The sequence below is a fragment of the Coregonus lavaretus genome, assembly GCF_964263955.1.
Source record: "Coregonus lavaretus genome assembly, chromosome: 39".
In the NCBI taxonomy this organism is placed as follows: domain Eukaryota; kingdom Metazoa; phylum Chordata; class Actinopteri; order Salmoniformes; family Salmonidae; genus Coregonus; species Coregonus lavaretus.
Genome location: NC_140026.1, coordinates 22,256,115 through 22,276,129, shown reverse-complemented (window position 1 = coordinate 22,276,129; position 20,015 = coordinate 22,256,115). Strand labels below are relative to the sequence as shown.

Sequence of the window (20,015 nt, the reverse complement as noted above, 5' to 3'; positions counted from 1 at the left end):
GTATTTAGTTAGCCACCAATTGTGCAAGTTCTCCCACTTAAAAAGATGAGAGAGGCCTGTAATTTTCATCATAGGTACACGTCAACTATGACAGACAATATGAGAAAAAAAAATGCAGAAAATCACATTGTAGGATTTTTTATGAATTTATTAGCAAATTATGGTGGAAAATAAGTATTTGGTCAATAACAAAAGTTTCTCAATACTTTGTTATATACCCTTTGTTGGCAATCACACAGGTCAAACATTTTCCGTAAGTCTTCACAAGCTTTTCACACACTGTTGCTGGTATTTTGGCCCATTCCTCCATGCAGATCTCCTCTAGAGCAGTGATGTTTTGGGGCTGTCGCTGGGCAACACGGACTTTCAACTCCCTCCAAAGATGTTCTATGGGGTTGAGATCTGGAGACTGGCTAGGCCACTCCAGGACCTTGAAATGCTTTTTACGAAGCCACTCCTTCGTTGCCCGGGCGGTGTGTTTGGGATCATTGTCATGCTGAAAGACCCAGCCACGTTTCATCTTCAATGCCCTTGCTGATGGAAGGAGGTTTTCACTCAAAATCTCACGATACATGGCCCCATTAATTCTTTCCTTTACACGGATCAGTTGTCCTGGTCCCTTTGCAGAAAAACAGCCCCAAAGCATGATGTTTCCACCCCCATGCTTCACAGTAGGTATGGTGTTCTTTGGATGCAACTCAGCATTCTTTGTCCTCCAAGCACAACGAGTTGAGTTTTTACCAAAAAGTTATATTTTGGTTTCATCTGACCATATGACATTCTCCCAATCCTCTTCTGGATCATCCAAATGCACTCTAGCAAACTTCAGACGGGCCTGGACATGTACTGGCTTAAGCAGGGGGACACGTCTGGCACTGCAGGATTTGAGTCCCTGGCGGCGTAGTGTGTTACTGATGGTAGGCTTTGTTACTTTGGTCCCAGCTCTCTGCAGGTCATTCACTAGGTCCCCCCGTGTGGTTCTGGGATTTTTGCTCACCGTTCTTGTGATCATTTTGACCCCACGGGGTGAGATCTTGTGTGGAGCCCCAGATCGAGGGAGATTATCAGTGGTCTTGTATGTCTTCCATTTCCTAATAATTGCTCCCACAGTTGATTTCTTCAAACCAAGCTGCTTACCTATTGCAGATTCAGTCTTCCCAGCCTGGTGCAGGTCTACAATTTTGTTTCTGGTGTCTTTTGACAGCTCTTTGGTCTTGGCCATAGTGGAGTTTGGAGTGTGACTGTTTGAGGTTGTGGACAGGTGTCTTTTATACTGATAACAAGTTCAAACAGGTGCCATTAATACAGGTAATGAGTGGAGGACAGAGGAGCCTCTTAAAGAAGAAGTTACAGGTCTGTGAGAGCCAGAAATCTTGTTTGTTTGTAGGTGACCAAATACTTATTTTCCACCATCATTTGCAAATAAATTCATTAAAAATCCTACAATGTGATTTTCTGGAATTTTTTTCTCTCAATTTGTCTGTCATAGTTGACGTGTACCTATGATGAAAATTACAGGCCTCTCTCATCTTTTTAAGTGGGAGAACTTGCACAATTGGTGGCTGACTAAATACTTTTTTCCCCCACTGTATGCCAATTACTCCCTATGTGAATTGTGGTCATATTCTGCCCCTTAGTCATATCTGGTAACCCACTGAAGCTGCGTTTACACAGGCAGCCCAATTATTATATTTTACCCAATTATAGGCAAAAGATCTGATCTGATTGGTTAAAAGACCAATTAGTGGCAAAAAATTGAAATGTGTAAACGCAGCCTTAGTTTGATTTTATAGGAAGTGAATTAGGGTTAGCCTGTCGGCCAGCCGGGTTAGGTCAGTGGTTAAACTGCTGTATCAGTATGGAGGGTGATATTTCACCACCTTACAGCACTCTGGGATGAGATGTGTCGTGACATATGGCGAGCAATGTGGCGCTCTCAAGACCCCCCTGTAAATGTCACGCCCTTTGGTCCGTCCACCTGCACACACACACACAAGATCCCACACACACACACATTCACAGTAGAGCGTAGGCACATACGCACATATACACACACTGAAGAGAGCTGTTTGCACTCTCTCACACACACACAGGGGCACATGAACTTATAGACTCTGTATCTGTCAGTGCGTGTGTCACCTGTATGCTGTAACACCTCTGTGTGTGTATCGCCCTGCGCTGAGCTCTGAGTCACGACTCCGCATTCCCCTGTATCACACAGTATCACACAGAAGGCATCCGCTTCATAACACAGAGGGTATCCGCTTCATAGCACAGTGATTGAGAAACAGATACTAGCATGGGTAGTGAAAAACAAGTGTTGTATACAGTATAGGCTGAATAGGTAAGGAGTGTACACTAAACAAAAATATAAACGCAACATGTAAAGTATTGGTCCCACTAACAAGCAACGTTTTAAATATGTTTTACCCTCTTGTGGCATTGAGTCAGTGATTTTTATCATGGAGTGAAATTTTAAGCTGAAATAAAATGTTCCACACAAGAAAAGCTTATTTCTCTAAAATGTTCTGCACAAATTTGTTTACATTGCTGTTAGTGAGCATTTCTCCTTTGCCAAGATAATCCATCTACCTGACAGGTGTGGCATATCAAGAATCCGATTAAACAGCATGATCATTACACAGGTGCACCTAGTGCTAGGAACAATAAAAGGCCACTCTAAAATGTGCAGTTTTGTCACGCAACACAATGCCACAGATGTCTCAAGTTTTGAGGGAATGTGCAACTGGCATGCTGACTGCAGGAATGTCCACCAGAACTGTTGCCAGAGAATTGAATGTTCATTTCTCTATCATAAGCCGCCTCCCAACGTCATTTTAGAGAATTTCGCAGCACGTCCAACCGGCCTCACAACCGCAGACCACGTGTATGGCATTGTGTGGGCGAGCGGTTTGCTGATGTCAACGTTGTGAACAGAGTGCCCCATGGTGGTGGTGGGGTTATGGTATGTTACGGACAACTAGCAAAAAAGTTACGGACAACTAGCAAATTGCATTTTATCAATGGCAATTTGAATGCACAGAGATACCATGACGAGATCCTGAGGCCCATTGTCGTGCCATTCAACCGCCGCCATCACCTCATGTTTCAGCATGATAATGCACGGCCCCATGTCGCAAGGATCTGTCCACAATTCCTGGAAGCTGAAAATGGCCCAATTCTTCCATGGCCTACATACTCACCAGACATGTCACCCGTTGAGCATTATTTGGGTTAATCTAGATCGACATGTACGACAGCGTGTTCCAGTTTCCGCCAATATCCAGTAACTTCGCACAGCCATTAAAGAGGAGTGGGATAACATTCCACAGGCCACAATAAACAGCCTGATCAACTCTATGCGAAGGAGATGTGTCATGCAGCATGAGGCAAATGGTGGTCACACTAGATACTGACTAGTTTTATGATCCACGCCCCTACTTTTTTTTAAAGGTATCTGTGACTGACAGATGCATATCTGTATTCCCAGTCATGTGAAATCCATAGATTAGAGCCTAATTAATTTATTTCAATTGACTGTTTTCCTTATATGAATCTTTTAAATTGTTGCATGTTGCGTTTGTATTTTTGTTCAGTATAGTTCTAGGTATAAATATGCATATGTACTGTATATGTATTGGAATGTATAGGTATGTAGTCTTATATAGCATGTAGCAGTATAAAGGGAGGCATGTAAAGTTATACAGATGTATACTGAAGTATTTTATGATTGGCTTTGTATTGGCTTTTATCATATATCCATCATACAGTGGTTTGCAAAAGTATTCATCCCCCTTGGTGTTTTTCCTATTTTGTTGCATTACAACCTGTAATTTAAATTGATTTTTATTTGGATTTCATGTAATGGACAGACACAAAATAGTCCAAATTGGTGAAGTGAAATGAAAAAAATAACTTATACAAAAAAAATAACGGAAAAGTGGTGCGTGCATATGTATTCACCCCCTTTGCTATGAAGCCCCTAAATAAGATCTGGTGCAGCCAATTACTTTCAGAAGTCACATAATTAGTTAAATAAAGTCCACCTGTGTGCAATGTAAGTGTCACATAATTTGTCACATGATCTCAGTAAATCTACACCTGTTCTGAAAGGCCCCAGAGTCTGCAACACCACTAAGCAAGGGGCACCACCAAGCAAGCGGCACCATGAAGACCAAGGAGCTATCCAAACAGATCAGGGACAAAGTTGTGGAGAAGTACAGATCAGGGTTGGGTTATAAAAAAATATCAGAAACTTTGAATATCCCACAGAGCACCATTAAATCCATTATAAAATGTTTTAAAGAATATGGCACCACAACAAATCTGCCAAGAGAGGGCCGCCCATCAAAACTCATGGACCAGGTAAGGAGGGCATTAATCAGAGAGGCAACAAAGAGACCAAAGATAACCCTGAAGGAGCTGCAAAGCTCCACAGCAGAGATTTTGAGTATCTGTCCATAGGACCACTTTAAGCCGTACACTCCACAGAGCTGGGCTTTACGGAAGAGTGGCTAGAAAAAAACCATTGCTTAAAGAAAAAAATAAGCAAACATGTTTGGTGTTCACCAAAAGGCATGTGGGAGACTAAAATGTATGTCTGGCGCAAACCCAACACCTCTCATCACACCCGAGAACACCCTCCCCACAGTGAAGCATGGTGGTGGCAGCATCATGCTGTGGGGATGTTTTTCATTGGCAGGGACTGGGAAACTGGTCAGAATTGAAGGAATGATGGATGGCGCTAAATTCAGGGAAATTCTTGAGGGAAACCTGTTTCAGTCTTCCAGAGATTTGAGACTGGGATGGAGGTTCACCTTCCAGCAGGACAATGACCCAAGCATACTACTAAAGCAAAACTCGAGTGGTTTAAGGGGAAACATTTAAATGTCTTGGAATGGCCAAGTCAAAGCCCACACCTCAATCTAATTGAGAATCTGTGGTATGACTTAAAGATTGCTGTACACCAGCGGAACCCATCCAACTTGAAGGAGCTGGAGCAGTTTTGCCTTGAAGAATGGGCAAAAATCCCAGTGGCTAGATGTGCCAAGCTTATAGAGACATACCCCAAGAGACTTACGGCTGTAATTGCTGCAAAAGGTGGCTCTACAAAGTATTGACTTTGGGGGGGTGAATAGTTATCAAGTTGTCTGTTTTTTGTGTTATTTCTTGTTTGTTTCACAAGAAAAAATATTTTGCATCTTCAAAGTGGTAGGCATGTTGTTTAAATCAAATGATACAACCCCCCCAAAAATCCATTTAAATTCCAAAATAGGAAAAATGCCAAGGGGGTTGAATACTTTCTCAAGCCACTGTATATCTAGATTAAACTGTATAAAATTCAGTAGTATAAAATAAGTTATGGAAGTAGTCCACACTACAGTACAGTTCATTTGAAGTTTGGACATAATAGTTTTATTTCACCCAATGCTCTGATGAAATTCAGTTCTCTTTTAAGGCAATTTAACGCTTGAGTGGCGGTCAGAGCTTAATTCAATGTTCTCATCATCTCTAAACTCTCTTCAGGGCCAAACTCATTGCAATGATGGGTGTTATTAGGACAGTTGCCTTTGTTTTTGCACCCATTGCAATCAGACACGTTCTTTAGGAAATTAACATAATATCAACAATTATATCAACAATGATTGTTAGATTTTTATTATAGACTTCTGTTAAATGGCACTAGCTCCGCACTAGTGAAATGGTTCAACCAGTTGGAATGTATTTTAATAAATGTACCATTCTCCTAGCTATGCAATGTACAGAGAGACACGTCATAAGATGTCTGCACTGTGCTACAATCAGGACCTGAGCTATAACATGTCAAAAACATTAGTAAGACACGTTTTGAATATGTTCACAAATATCAATGTGTCCTCATATTCTTCTCATTTAATTTTCGCACATTTTCCGCTCCCTGCATGTTTAAATATGAAATGAACCAAATGCCTCTTAAAATGTTAAACAGAAACGCTCATCTGAGTGCTCCAGATAGTAAATATGATATCACAGGATAAGTAGACAAATGCGATCAACGTCAAAGACAGTCGGATCCTCATCTCTGGGGAAAAAGTAGAGCCAACCAAAGTAAAGCCACCCTCTATCATGCTACAGAAACCATTTTAACCCTTGTAGAAGCATATCCGTACACAACTGCCTTCGAATGTTGTATTACTGAAACATAGAGAGAGACATGCCCAGATGGGTTGCAAGTCTGTCCATCGTACATCGTAGAATCTCAATCACCCTCCACCCCTCTTAAACAATGTTATTCACCAGATGATAAAACAAATACATTCCATTGTTATTATCCCCTACAATACCATATGGGCCCTATTCAATAGTTATACACAGCATGGCTAGCGTCATAGTTATGGGAATAGGGTTTATTTACAAGTACAGCACGATATCCCCCACAGCTTTGCCCAAAAATGATTTAAGGTTTAAATGGTGCAGGGCTCCATTTTTTACCAAGACACTCCACAATCTGAAAGTCAATGAGTTAGGTTAATATAGTTTGTGGTTGTGAATCATGAAAATGTACCCCTGGGTCTTTAAATAAGCTATTATTTGCATAGCCCTGCTACCTCCATGAATTACATTTAAGGCCCATACATAAGAAATGGCTACAGTATGCAAGCAGTCGTTTGAGCTATTGGGTAGGGAAATAGGTTTGTGTCCAGGGGGTTTGCTGGAGCAAATGTATACTGTAACTGTAATGGTTTCAATGGAAAACATTTGTATTTCAGGGAAAGTGTTTAACTACTGTAGAATAATAATTACAATATCTCCCATACAGTGCATTCTGTAAGTATTCAGACCCCTTGACTTTTTCCACATGTTGTGACGTTACAGCCTTATTCTAAAATACCCTTTACTCAGTACTTTGTTGAAGTACCTTGGGCAACGATTACAGCCTCTTCTTGGGTATGACGCTACAAGCTTGGCATACCTGTATTTGGGGAGTTTCTCCCATTCTTCTCTGCAGATCCTCTCAAGCTCTGTCACGTTGGATGGGGAGCATCGCTGCACAGCTATTTTCAGGTCTCTCCAGAGATGTTCGATCGAGTTCAAGTCCGGGCTCTGGCTGGGCCACTCAAGGACATTCAGAGACTTGTCCCGAAGCCACTCCTGCGTTGTCTTGGCTGTATGCTTAGGGTCGTTGTTCTGTTGGAAGGCGAACCTTCGCCCCAGTCTAAGGTCCTGAGTGCTCTGGAGCAGGTTTTCATCAAGGATCTCTCTGTACTTTGCTCCGTTCATCTTTCCCTTGATCCTGACTAGTCTCCCAGTCCCTGCCGCTGAAAAACATCCCCACAGCATGATGCTGCCACCACCATGATTCACCGTAGGGATGGTGCCAGGTTTCCTCCAGACATGACGCTTGGCATTCAGGCCAAAGAGTTCAATCTTGGTTTCATTAGACCAGAGAATATTGTTTCTAATGGTCTGAGAGTCCTTTAGGTCAATTTGATAAACTCCAAGCGGGCTGTCATGTGCCTTTTACTGAGGAGTGTCTTCCGTCTGGCCACTCTACCATAAATGCCTGATTGGTGGAGTGCTGCAAAGATGGTTGTCCTTCTGGAAGGTTCTCCCATCTCCACAAAGGAACTCTGGAGCTCTGTCAGAGTGACCATCGGGTTCTTGGTCAACTCGCTGACCAAGGCCCTTCTCCCCCGATTGCTCAGTTTGGCGGCCAGCTCTAGGAAGAGTCTTGGTGGTTCCAAACTTCTTCCATTTAAGAATGATGGAGGCCACTGTGTTCATGGGGACTTTCAATGCTGCAGAAATGTTTTGGTACCTTTCCCCAGATCTGTGCCTCGACACAATCCTGTCTCGGAGCTCTACGGACAATTCCTTCGACCTCATGGCTTGGTTTTTGCTCTGACATGCACTGTCAACTGTGGGACCTTACATAGACAGGTGTGTGCCTTTCCAAATCATGTCAAATCAATTGAATTTACCACAGGACTCCAATCAAGTTGTTGAAACATCTCAAGGATGATCAATGGAAACAGGATGCACCTGAGCTAAATTTTCGTGTCTCATAGCAAAGGGTCTGTTTACTTATGTAAATAAGGTATTTCTGTTTTTTGTATTTGATACATTTGCAAACATTTCTAAAAACCTGTTTTCGCTTCGTCATTATGAGGTATTTTGTGTAGATTGAGGAGGAAAAACATCAATTTAATCAATTTTGGAATAAGGCTGTAACGTAACAAAATGTGCAAAAGGTCAAGGGGTCTGAATACTTTCCGAATGCACTGTATTTGTATAGCTAGCATATACAGCATAACATTCAAATGTGTTTTGATTTTTAAAAATATATTTATTGGCTTTTGATGAAGGGAACCGATTGACATTTGGATAACAATGTTGGTTTGCATATTTGTACCTATTAGCTAGGTATTTCTTAATGTAAATACAAAAGTCTGTCTCTCTTGCATCCTGTGTCTTTCTCTCTCTCCCCTCTCTCACTGTAGAATACACTGAATACTGCCTTATTCAGTACAGTATTTACTCCAGAAACGAGCTTCTCATAGATACATTTTAATGAATTGCTAACTGTGCGATGTTAGCTGTTATCACTGAGGCTTGTGCAATGAGCTTAACAGACAACAGCGTAGTGTGTTAGGTCCAGCAGGGCTCCAGTGTGCCAGTGTGCCAGCCTGTCCTCCTGCTGTTTGAACAGGGGATGAGTAATCAACTGTGAAGGTTGTTGTGGAGCAAACAACCATTAACCTATGACAACATTGGCCATGAGCACCCAGCCAGGGCTGGAAACAGGGTGGGAGAGAGAGAGATAGAGAGATAGAGAGTGTGTCCATGTGTTTGTGAGTGCCTGCATGTATGCATGCATGTATGTTAGTTACATCTATATTTACCTCTGTGTATGTGGGCATCATTCATCACACACTACATGCCACTTTAATATAACCCATGACTTTGATGCCCATATGGTGGAAGCTAGTGGTACCATAACCCGCTCTGGTCATGCCCTGCCCATAACCCAAGTTGGCATGCTACGCCCGCTCTGTCAGCTGGTGTGATGCCAACCTGAACGAACCCATCTGCTCCATAGCAGGCTGGCACAGCAACCCTCAGGGGGGCAGAGCCATAGAATCATAGGAACATGAGACTGGGCATCAGACTAGGAGGCATGAGGTGGCATGGCAACAGTGTCTGAAGCCATTGCATTCGAAACAATGTATAGACTAATCAAACATAATGATCATAGATGGGCTATATCAAGGGGCTACGCTGAATAAATGGATGGAATGTGGTTCTAGTATTTATAGAAAGGCGTAGAGAGGCAGAATACAACACAAGTTCCAGTGTCCAAGCCAAATGACTGTGGTGCAGTCATGAGCATAAACAGTGCATTAAATGATTGGAGAGGCTTGCATGAGGTTGGGGGGGGGGGGTGATTGAGAGATGAGGAGATTGCCAGGACTCGATTAGAGGTGGGGAGGAAGAGAGGAGTTGGCACTGCTCAGGATGACCATATGAGGGTAAGGAGAGAGTGATGGGAGTTGTAGAGAGGGATGGAGGGACGGTACTCCTCTCTTCACAAACAACAGAAGGGGAGGATGCCAGAGAACAGATGGGAGAGGACAGCGGGGGCCACAGGGATGGCGAGAAAAGACTGGTGGCTTCACGCTTCGCACACACGCACACACGCACGACACTTGCAGAAACACTCATGTAAGACATTGCACACACAGGAACATCAGACACACTTCCAGAAACACACACACAAACGCCTACTCCCACACACACACACACACACACACACTTGTGAGCTTCCCTGTGAAGTGTTTTCTCATGCGACATCCTGGGCGTGGAGCCATCTGTAGGGGAAGCCATATTGCTGAATCGTCATCTCTGACTTGGTCTCCCTCCCTGTGCCAGAGACCTGATAACCTCCTCCTGCATTATACATTCAGCAGGGCTTCTCTCCCCCCCCCCCCCCCCCCCCCCTCTCTCTCTCTCTCTCTCTCTCTCTCTCTCTCTCTCTCTGTCTGTCTCTCTCTGTCTCTCTCTTTACCTTACTCTCTCGAGGCCTTCAATTATCTCTCTCCACCTCTCTCACTCCCTGGGAGATTCTCAATTGTATCCTCCTCACGTCCTCTCTCCTTGCCTCCTTCCCAAAACCCATCGGGTGAGAAAGCCAGAGGTCCGTTCCCTCTGACCCTCTCCAATGGGTTTTGAGAAGAAGGCAAGGAGAGTGGAAAGAGGACGCGAGGAGTATGCAATTGAGATTCCCCACCGTCTACCCACCTCTCTCCCCCCTCAATTACTATCTTGCTTGCTTTCTTTCTTTCTCTCTCTCTATCTACCTCGCTCTTCATTTTTTTCTGTATCACTCAGTGCCTCTGTACCCAGTATGAGACTGCGCAATGTCACAGAGGGTATTTTTAGGGCACAGCCTGTGTCACCTTGTCAGCCAGCAGACTGGCACTCAGACATGAACGCCACCCACACAACAAATGCAGACACACACCCAGCATCAAACTAAAGTACAGTGCCCGTACACCGACCCATTATTCAAGTGACTACCATAATTCCATTGACAGGCTGCTTCCTGTTAAACCTCTTAACCCCAGTCTGATGTGTGGCACTTGGTCCCTGTGGTCTTCATATTTACACTACACTCAGTGTACTGTCTGGACATGCTCTGCACTTACAGTATGTGGTCATGCTCTGACCTTGCAAGGTGTTTACTCATTTACATCTATGTCGGGAAGAAAATCGTGCATGTGCAGTATTATTTACAGATGGACACATTTACATTATTAATCAGATGCTCTTATCCAGAGCGATTTACAGTAGTGAGTGCATACATTTACATACTCTTTTTTTTTTTCTCATACTGGTCCCCCGTGGGAATCGAACGCACAACCTTGGCATTGCAAGTGCAATGCTCTATCAACTGAGCCACACGGGACATTGCAGGGAACTTCCTTGGACCCGTTACTTTATATGTGTTATGGTAATCATGAACACAAATAGAAATAGATCCATATAAAGTACCACACACACACTCCTCTCCATTTTGATTACGCCATCTGTCTATCTCGGTAAGCACACACCTATAGATGTAGCGTTGCGTTAGCTAGTCCTCCCTTCTTCCATCTCTCCTCTCTTCCTCTCTCGTCTGATTCCTCACCACGCCCTGGCTCTGAGGATCATCCCCAGTCAGCAGATATGAATAGTCATTTTCAACACTGCGCTGAAAACCCAGGATCTCTCTCTCTCTCTCTCTTTCTCTCTTTCTCTCTCTCCTTTAGAAGTGCTGAGCATCGGCATCCGCCCTCTGTCCTCAGAGGGGGGCTGCTGAGCCGAGAATGGACAGAACAAGGGAATAGAGCAAGAAGAAAAAGATGGCCTGACGCCCATTTTAATTAGAGTGCATGCAGGCCCAATGTGATTTCTTCTCTCCCTGCGAGGCCACTCATGGCTGTACTGATGAATCTCCAGCTACAACAACGTCCTGCTAGGTCCTCTTCATTATTTCTTCTTGCATGGATTTTGAGTCAGGCAATCCCTATGGACTACTATAGGCTATACTCTGCTAACTGTAAAGATGAAAAGGTAGTAAGGACCTTAAGAAAGACGATAGACAATTGACCTGTGGTTACTTTGTTAAGCAGTGTAAACAAGTTGGGATCACCAAAAGGACTCGTTATATATTTATGTTATCCTCAAAAAAAATGTATGAGTCCATCATATTTCAAGGTTATCATTTTCTCAATGGCTAAATCTCATCATCCCATCGTCACAGACACCACCCTCCAACCCCTTGACTCATTAAAACACTCTTACATCGCCTGCAGTCCCCTCTGACCTCAACCATTGGTGACTGGCTCCTTTATTGACACATGCATGAACGGCCCCCTTGAAACAGTTTCACTCTTACCCCAATGAGTCATGAAGCATTTGTGAGCCAGCTAGCTGGAGTGACGCTATCGCGCACGACTCCACCGCTTCCCCTTATGCCGTGGCCCTATCGTCTCGCTGCCCTCTCCAGCTAGCGCTGATCACTCCTGAACTCTCTTTCTCTCAGAGACTGGCTGTTCGCGCGCCGAGGTGGCCCACAATGCTTTGCTGCGGCCCAATTAGACTCCCAGCCACATTACGATTCCTCCCGCTTAGTGATGTGGCGCTGCCAACGGTTAATTCGCTGTTACATGGTAGAGGTGGCTGTGCAACGCCATGGCCTAGTTTCTCAAACGAGTAAACTTGTGAGACTGAGATGAGACTTTGGGTCTGGAAGGTCTGTGTAGAGACTCTTAGTTCCGCTGTTGTCAACAGTGTTGTGGCTGAAGAATGGGTAAATGTGTTTGGGAGAAACTGTGACATTGGGTCCAATGTGGATCACAATACACCCATCTCTCCAAGCCCTTGTGGTCGAGCCAAAATGGAGAGCTTTACTTCTCCTAGTCGGTCTCTAGACCCAGAGTTAACTTGTGGGAATGTAGCACTGCATTGCAATCCAAAGCCACTGATTGAATGGGTGTGTTCATCGATTGCATTAATCAAGGGTATTTACATAGAAACACTGTGATAATTGATGAATCAACTATTGTTAATTGGGAAACAGCTGGTGAGTGTAACACATCTCATCCATCCTGCTCATGGGTCCTCCACACAGTCAATGACATCCACATTAAACCAGATGGCTAAAACTGGAAGTTCCTCTACCAACTGAAACACCAAAGATTCCACTGTCCACCTTGAGGACAGACAATATGGGGGACAGAGTGATGGAGTGTGAGATAAAAGAAGAGGGAATGAATGAGAGAACAAGTGAGAGAATGAGTGAGAGAATTACATCCTTTGTTTATATGATCAGAGGCGTTCTCTCATTGATCCCGGTGACAAAGGGAGAGCGGCGAAAAGGGAAAGCGGCATCGCAATGAGAATTAATTGCATTTTAATATCGCTGCTCTTATTAATGATTAGTCTGGCCCCTGTTTCTACAGAGGCTGACAGGGCAGCATTAAAGTGGCTTACAGACTCATTTAGCACTAAGCCCTCCTCCGCTAGCCTGTTCCCTATCTTCATTACCTGGCCATTAGAAGATGGCCAAACATCAGCATTAAAGCAGCCTGCCAGTTAGGCAGGAGGCAGGTGGTAGAGCAAAAGCAATGAAATGTGGATTGAAGTGCCCATAAGCTATTAGCTAGCTAGCTAGTGTAGTAGCTTCTAGCTAATATGGCCCAATTAGCCGGTCAGTTGGGTAAGCAGAAGGTGGCAGAGGCCTAGCATTATGGGGATTGAAGCACCCATTAGCTGCTAGCTAGCTGTACTAGCGTTACATGCTTTTACAGTGTATTAGCTCCAAGCTAATAAGGCATTGGATAACCTATTAGCTGCTTATGAGCTACAGTAATGTTACAGTGTATTATCTTTAAGCTAATATGGCCAATTGCACTGTTATCTGCCCCCAAACCTCGTTCGATGTTCCCCCAGGGCAGCAGGCACGCTGAGGCCTTCATTGTTACTGCTGTTATGGCCTGATGTGTCCTCTGTTGCTCCTTAGAATTAGCCCGCATGCTCTCTTATGGCCTCTTGTGGCCGTGGCAGATAAATAACACATGGACTCTATCCCAGGGGAACCATTTCCCATTTATTCTGCCTGCTCTAGAGGCTCCGAAAGGGCTCTCTGGTTGTACATCAAACTCTATTTTTCCTTTGTCTCTCTCTCGCTCTCTCCCGTTCTCTCTTTCGCAAGCTCTCTGTCTCTCTCCTTCTAGAAGTTTATCTTAAACTCGTTCTCCTCTCTCTCTCTCTCTCTCTTTCTCTCTCTCTCTTATTCTCTCTCTCTCTCGTTCCTTCTCTCTGCAATAGGGGACTTTGCCTCATATTAACTTCACACGTGTGATTAAACGTCTCTCTATCCAATTTTGTGTGGCTCAAGACAAAAATCCAGGGAAGAAGGTAACAACAGTAAAAACGAAAACGGTTCTCCTGTGTGTGTGTGTGTGTGTGTGTGTGTGTGTGTGTGTGTGTGTGTGTGTGTGTGTGTGTGTGTGTGTGTGTGTGTGCCACACATTTGAGTACACAACAGTTTACCTGACACAAGACTGAATCCAAACATTACACTGTTGATTTGATGTGCATTTTACATGTACTGTACTTTTTGCCGCATTTATTTAACAAAAACTGAAAATACACTGGATACATTCAGTAACATAATAAGCATATTCATGGAAAATGTGGGGTAGGTGCAATATAAGAAGAGTGAGAGGACTAACAGGTGTCTCCAAGTGGCCACACACCTCTCCAAAGTATGCACATCTCCTAAGTCATTTCAATGCACTTTTATGACTCAAAGAAGAGTCTTCAACTATAAGGTGCTTTTTTTCAGCTTTCCTAGCTGTGCCGTTGAGGAACTAGAGCAAGCACACTTGTAGTAGTTTTGTTTGGAAGACAGCCCTGCATACCCTCCATCACACAATTACTGTTTACGTAATCCAAATCTGTCCCATTATAAATAGCAATCTGGGCCAGGTGGGCATCATTTGAAAGCTTGTTCTATTGCCAACATGCTAATTTATAAACTATGATCTTACAGTGTTAGGGATTCACAGGGCAATTCAGGGAAACAGATCGTAATTTTGGTGTGCATAGAAAGGAGTCATGAGTGCATTCAAGTGTGTTTTCTGCTGCAATTTTCTTCACAATACACAAACATAGGCTCATTCTGTTCAGAACAACCCAGGGTATGACACCATGCCATCTTGTCAGTCATTTAGTCATTTTTTTTTTAGCAGACGCTCTAATCCAGAGCGATTTACATGAGCAATTAGGGTTAAGTGCCTTGCTCAAGGGCACAACGACAGATTTTTCACCTAGTCGGCTCGGGGATTAGAACCAGCGACCTTTCGGTTACTGGCACTACGCTCCCAACCACTAAGCTACCTGCCGCCCTTGTAACTGCAACAAACATAGTAATCATAAATGTTGACACTGTATATGACAGGAGTTTTATGATGTGGAAATGTGAAGTGCACATTTGGACCTATGGGTGTTTGACTTGCTTGTATGACATCAAAGTGTTATTTATTATAATCCTCAACGTCTCATCTTTCAAAATACATAGAGTCCTCTTAATATACAGCGTGTTCCTCACTCAGACAATTAGCAGGTGGGATGGGGGCAACTTCTTATTGCATGCGGTGCTCAAGTTCTGAACAGCTGTCAGTCAAAACCCATACAGAGCTGTGAAGTGGAGACCCTGAGCTCTGACGTCATTACTCACATTTGAAATAGGGGTAATATACTGTATAATCAAATAAGGAACCTTATCATTTAATTGTATCTATCAATAAAATAAGGATGGGATGGTAAACCAGTGGGAGGCTACGTCTCAAATGGCACCCTATTCAGCACACTACCCATAGGGCTCTGGTCAAACGTTGTGCACTATACAGGGAATAGGGTGCCATTTGAGACGTAGCCTCCCACTGGTTTGCCATCCCATCCTTCTTTCATTGATAGATACAATTAAATGATAAGGTTCCTTATTTGATTCTACAGTATATTACCCCTATTTCAAATGTGAGTTTTGATCCGTATTTACTACAATATAGTACACAGTTGCTGTCATGTTCCCCACCCATTCATTTGAGAATAGACTGTACTGTTCTGGACTATATAGTATGAAAAATGTATGCACTCACTAACTGTAAGTCGCTCAGGATAAGAGCGTCTGCTAAATGACTCAAATGTAAAATGTAATTACCACTGCGTTCCAATTTAGGCACTTATCAGTGCACAAATATGCCATATTTCAACCCATATACGAGTGTAAAAGGTTAATGGAAGGTACTGGCTTCCTCAGGGCACTGTACTATTTCAGGGCTGGTTCCACCAGGCAGTGAAGTGGAAGACTCCCTCATTATGGCTATGTTTACAGACCCATTATTTTCCCTCATAATCACCATTCTTTGCCTCGCTGAATGCCACTGTGACGTACTGCGAGTCAACCATCGTCAGGGACAGCCTTTTGTTTTAGCCTCTTAGGCTGTGCTATTGTGTAGCGTAGCCAGTAATTATTTTCCACTTTCTGTTGGTTAGTTTTCAATGTATTGCCCTTTTTAGTAGATTCCTTTTTATGCTTCGAATGTGTAAACGGAGCACTGTTATCGCTAGCGCAATTAGCATTAGCCGTCACCATGACTTTGCTCATCCGAAGGCGATTCGTGCCGATTCGCCATAATACACCTCAATGACAGACGGATTCAGTTCTGCTGCCTTCATCAAAAACCCATACTCTTTCACACCGTCACTCACTCATTCCCTGCCACACTTTATATAATTGGTCTGTTTAATTGGAAAAACTATAAATCGCACCGAGGCTCAGTTGGTGAGAGAGAGAGGAAAGAAGCCACTACAGTAAATATGTCTTTAATAAGCATTTCTCCCACAGCCATATGTTGCTGCGTCAAACAGTTTGTCTCCTGTGCCAGTAGAAGCGAGACCGTGGACGGAGAAGAAGAGGGGGGAGTGACCGAGGAGAGGAGAGGCAGATCCAATGCAGTCTGATCCCCCGCTTTCTCTACCCATTCTGGCAAAGAGTCCTATGGCAAAGTCCTAATATGCAGACGTCAATTACACAGCTCCACTAGTACAGAGTCCTACAGGCGATAGCTATAAAATAGTTATACCACTCATCTCGGCTGTCCATGGCAGTTGTAGGCTGAATCCTTACTTTACCATGAAAGGCTTGTTCAATAAGTAGCACTGTAACACCTAGCTACCTTTTTGCTTTGTCTTTGGCATCCTGCTGTTACTGTATTATTCCAAGGTTGGGTTGTCTGTTTTTGAGTCTGTCTCTGTTATTTTTTATTCACATATATATTTTTTTATATTACCTTTGTGCACTTAGTGACAGACATGGCACGGTATGCCTTCTTGTATGATACTACTTTATGTATGTATTTATGTGTGTGTGTGTGTGTGACTGTACTGTGTGTTTGTGTGGGATAAACATGCAGGTTTTCTCCATTAGCCGTATAGTATCTTCCCTGTGGACTCTAGTGGCTGATAGTTGCTGCGACACTGTATCAACATCCTTTCTGGGTAGGTGACCCTAGCTCTTCCCCTCTAGGTAAAGGACCTGAAACGCTCTTCGCTGGCCAGAAGCTCAACGACAACGAGTGGCACATGGTGAAAGTGGTGCGCCGAGGAAAGAACTTCCAGCTGTCTGTGGACAACGTCACGGTGGAAGGTCAGTGTCCACTCTCCACTGTTCGCCTCCACCTCTTCCACCCTTGGGTGATAGGATGGAGGGATGGAGGGGGTGTTAGATGGGTGAGAGGAGGGATTAAGAGAGGGGGCATGATGAGTCTTGGGCTGGGGATGGAGAGATGGAGGGATAGTGGGATGGCAGAAGGTCAGTGTCCACTCGCCACTGTTCGCCACCACCCCTTGGGGATAGAATGGAGGGATAGAGGGATGGGGGGTGATAGGTGAGAGGAATGCAAGATATGATGAAACCTGGGGCTATAAATGACCCTGTGAAGTTAGAGCTAAAATTGCCGGTTTCTGGTGGACACAAACCACCCAGAGAAGGCCTCTGGGCTGACCATGTTTAGGACTAAGGTATTTTTAATAAAGTGCTTGGCCAAGCTCATTCCTGCTCAATTCCAGGAAGCAACAACATCATCACCAAGGGATAGATTGGAATACTATAGGTGTAGTGGAAGCTGGGCTCATAACAAGTTTATGTAGCTAGATATTCATATTATGGAACCCCTATTATCTGTGTTACTGCCCAATCCAAGCCTTATACAATTTTATCAATTAAATATATGACATATTACACAGGGTGGTTAATGACCATATCTGAAGATATGGAACTCCTTCCCAATTGAAGCCCTACATAGACTATAGCATCCTGTGAAGATGCCAGTCTTCATAACATGCCTTTTTTTATGTCCCCAATGTTTTAATTGTTGTCTGTATAGATTGTTTATTAGAAGGGCTGTATCTGCATCCCCACAGTTGATTAATTGGGTGTTACTAGCTCGGGCATTGAAGAATGTAGGAGGTAATTGGCCACACCCCTCATCAGGTCCTAATTCAGGCCAGACGTTCACTCAGACCTTGCCAAAAGATACCGACCCTACCGTTACACTTGTTTACACTGAGCTGCACTGGGGTTGGAAGGCATTCATGGCTACATTAAGACACCATGTAGCCGGCACGAGATATAGGTCGGAAAACCTACCTCAATGCAGGGATGAGATATGCCACTGTACTCCAATTTGTACCTTTATCCACACTGATACATCGAGAAGATTGAAATACTGCTAGTTTTCTGGGAAAACTGCCCTTTCTGTCCTCATGCTAGCTAGCAGTAGCCACCGCAGCCATTGTGGAATGGCAGTGTCAGCCAATCAGCTCCTTTGTTGTTCAACGCAACTTGCCATTCCATAATTGCTGATGTGGCTACTGCTAGCTAGCATAAGGAGGAAAAGGGCAAAATCCAGCAACTACTCTGTGACCAACAGATGCATATCTGTATTCCCAGTCATGAGGGGCGGCAGGTAGCTTAGTGGTTAAGAGCCTTGTGCCAGTAACCGAAAGGTTCTTGAGCAAGGCACTTAAACCTAATTGCTCCTGTAAGACGCTCTGGTTAAGAGCGTCGACTAAAATGTAATGTGAACTCCATAGATTAGGGCATAATGCATTTATTTCAATTGACTGATTTCCTTATATGAACTGTAACTCAGTACAATCTTTGAAATTGCTGCATTTATATTTTTGTTCAGTGTAGTAGAAGATTGGTTTGCACTTAAGTTAGAAGCTTTTAGCCTCTTTTTTTAATGTAATTTTATCATCCTCATGTTTTAGCTTGCTCTATATAGTCCATCCCATTCTTTCATAACCAGTGTCTAAAGCTTTTCCTGATCAGGTCACATGGTTAAGAAAGCTCCATGCCTATAATATAACATATTTCCATGTCCTCCTTCACCCTTCAGGCCAGATGACGGGTGCCCACACGCGGCTGGAGTTCCACAACATTGAGACGGGCATTATGACCGAGCGCCGCTTCATCTCTGTGGTGCCCTCCAACTTCATCGGTCACCTCCAGGGCTTGACGGTCAACGGCGTGCCCTACCTGGACCAGTGCAAGAACGGCGACATCTCCTACTGCGAACTCAACGCCCGCTTTGGCATGCGCCACATCATCGCCGATCCGGTGACGTTTAGAACGAAAGCGAGCTATCTAGCGTTGGCTACTTTGCAGGCCTACGCCTCCATGCACCTCTTCTTCCAGTTCAAGACCACCACATCGGACGGCCTGCTGCTCTTCAACTCGGGGGATGGTAGCGACTTTATCGTTGTGGAGCTGGTCAAAGGGTGGGTCTGGACGTTTGATTGGTGTTGACATAAATATAGGTGTTGACATGTTAGCTTACCCTGAAAATCGTAATGTGGTTTTGCTTATTGTACCCACATGGCGTATACCATGTGGGCATATCTTAATTATATGATAATGAAAACATAACAAATTATGTAGATGTACATGTCCTATATAAGTTCCACTAAGATATGTTTGTTTTCTACAATTCCATGAATCTATGCTGGTTGGAGGCAGTTCACTCTATTTCTCAGTGAGCAATATTAATCATTTTGGTTTATGGCTCTGTTGAATGCCCAGAACAGGTTTTTATTATCGGGAGGAAACAGAAGGTGGAGAAAATATTCCACTTTCTTCATTGTAAATATCAGATGCCTTCCCAGCTGTACACACAATCCATATGCCCCATAGATGTTGACTGAACAAAAACAATTGATTTGTTCTGAAAAAAATATAATTTAGTTGTTTAAAACTCTGAATGCAGTCTTGAATAATGGGACACCTGAAATAGCACCAGTCTGAACAGTGTTATATTACCTGCTATCGCCAGGCTTTTCATCCATTCATCCATCAGATATCGTCCTCTGTAGCTCAATTGGTAGAGCATGGCGCTTGTAAAGCCAGGGTAGTGGGTTCGATC

The 20,015-nt window shown here is 43.7% G+C and overlaps 1 protein-coding gene across 5 annotated transcripts in view; it reads left to right on the top strand.

Annotated features, from left to right (window-relative positions):
• nrxn2b (neurexin 2b) overlaps positions 1 to 20,015 on the top strand; it is an 863,757-nt gene that overhangs the window by 420,124 nt on the left and 423,618 nt on the right. For all 5 annotated transcript variants that reach the window (XM_084156410.1, XM_084156411.1, XM_084156413.1 and 2 more), the window contains 2 exons: positions 17,117 to 17,236; positions 18,993 to 19,374. In XM_084156410.1, the coding sequence (XP_084012536.1) occupies positions 17,117 to 17,236; positions 18,993 to 19,374 (502 nt within the window). The remainder of the gene's footprint in view (positions 1 to 17,116; positions 17,237 to 18,992; positions 19,375 to 20,015) is intronic.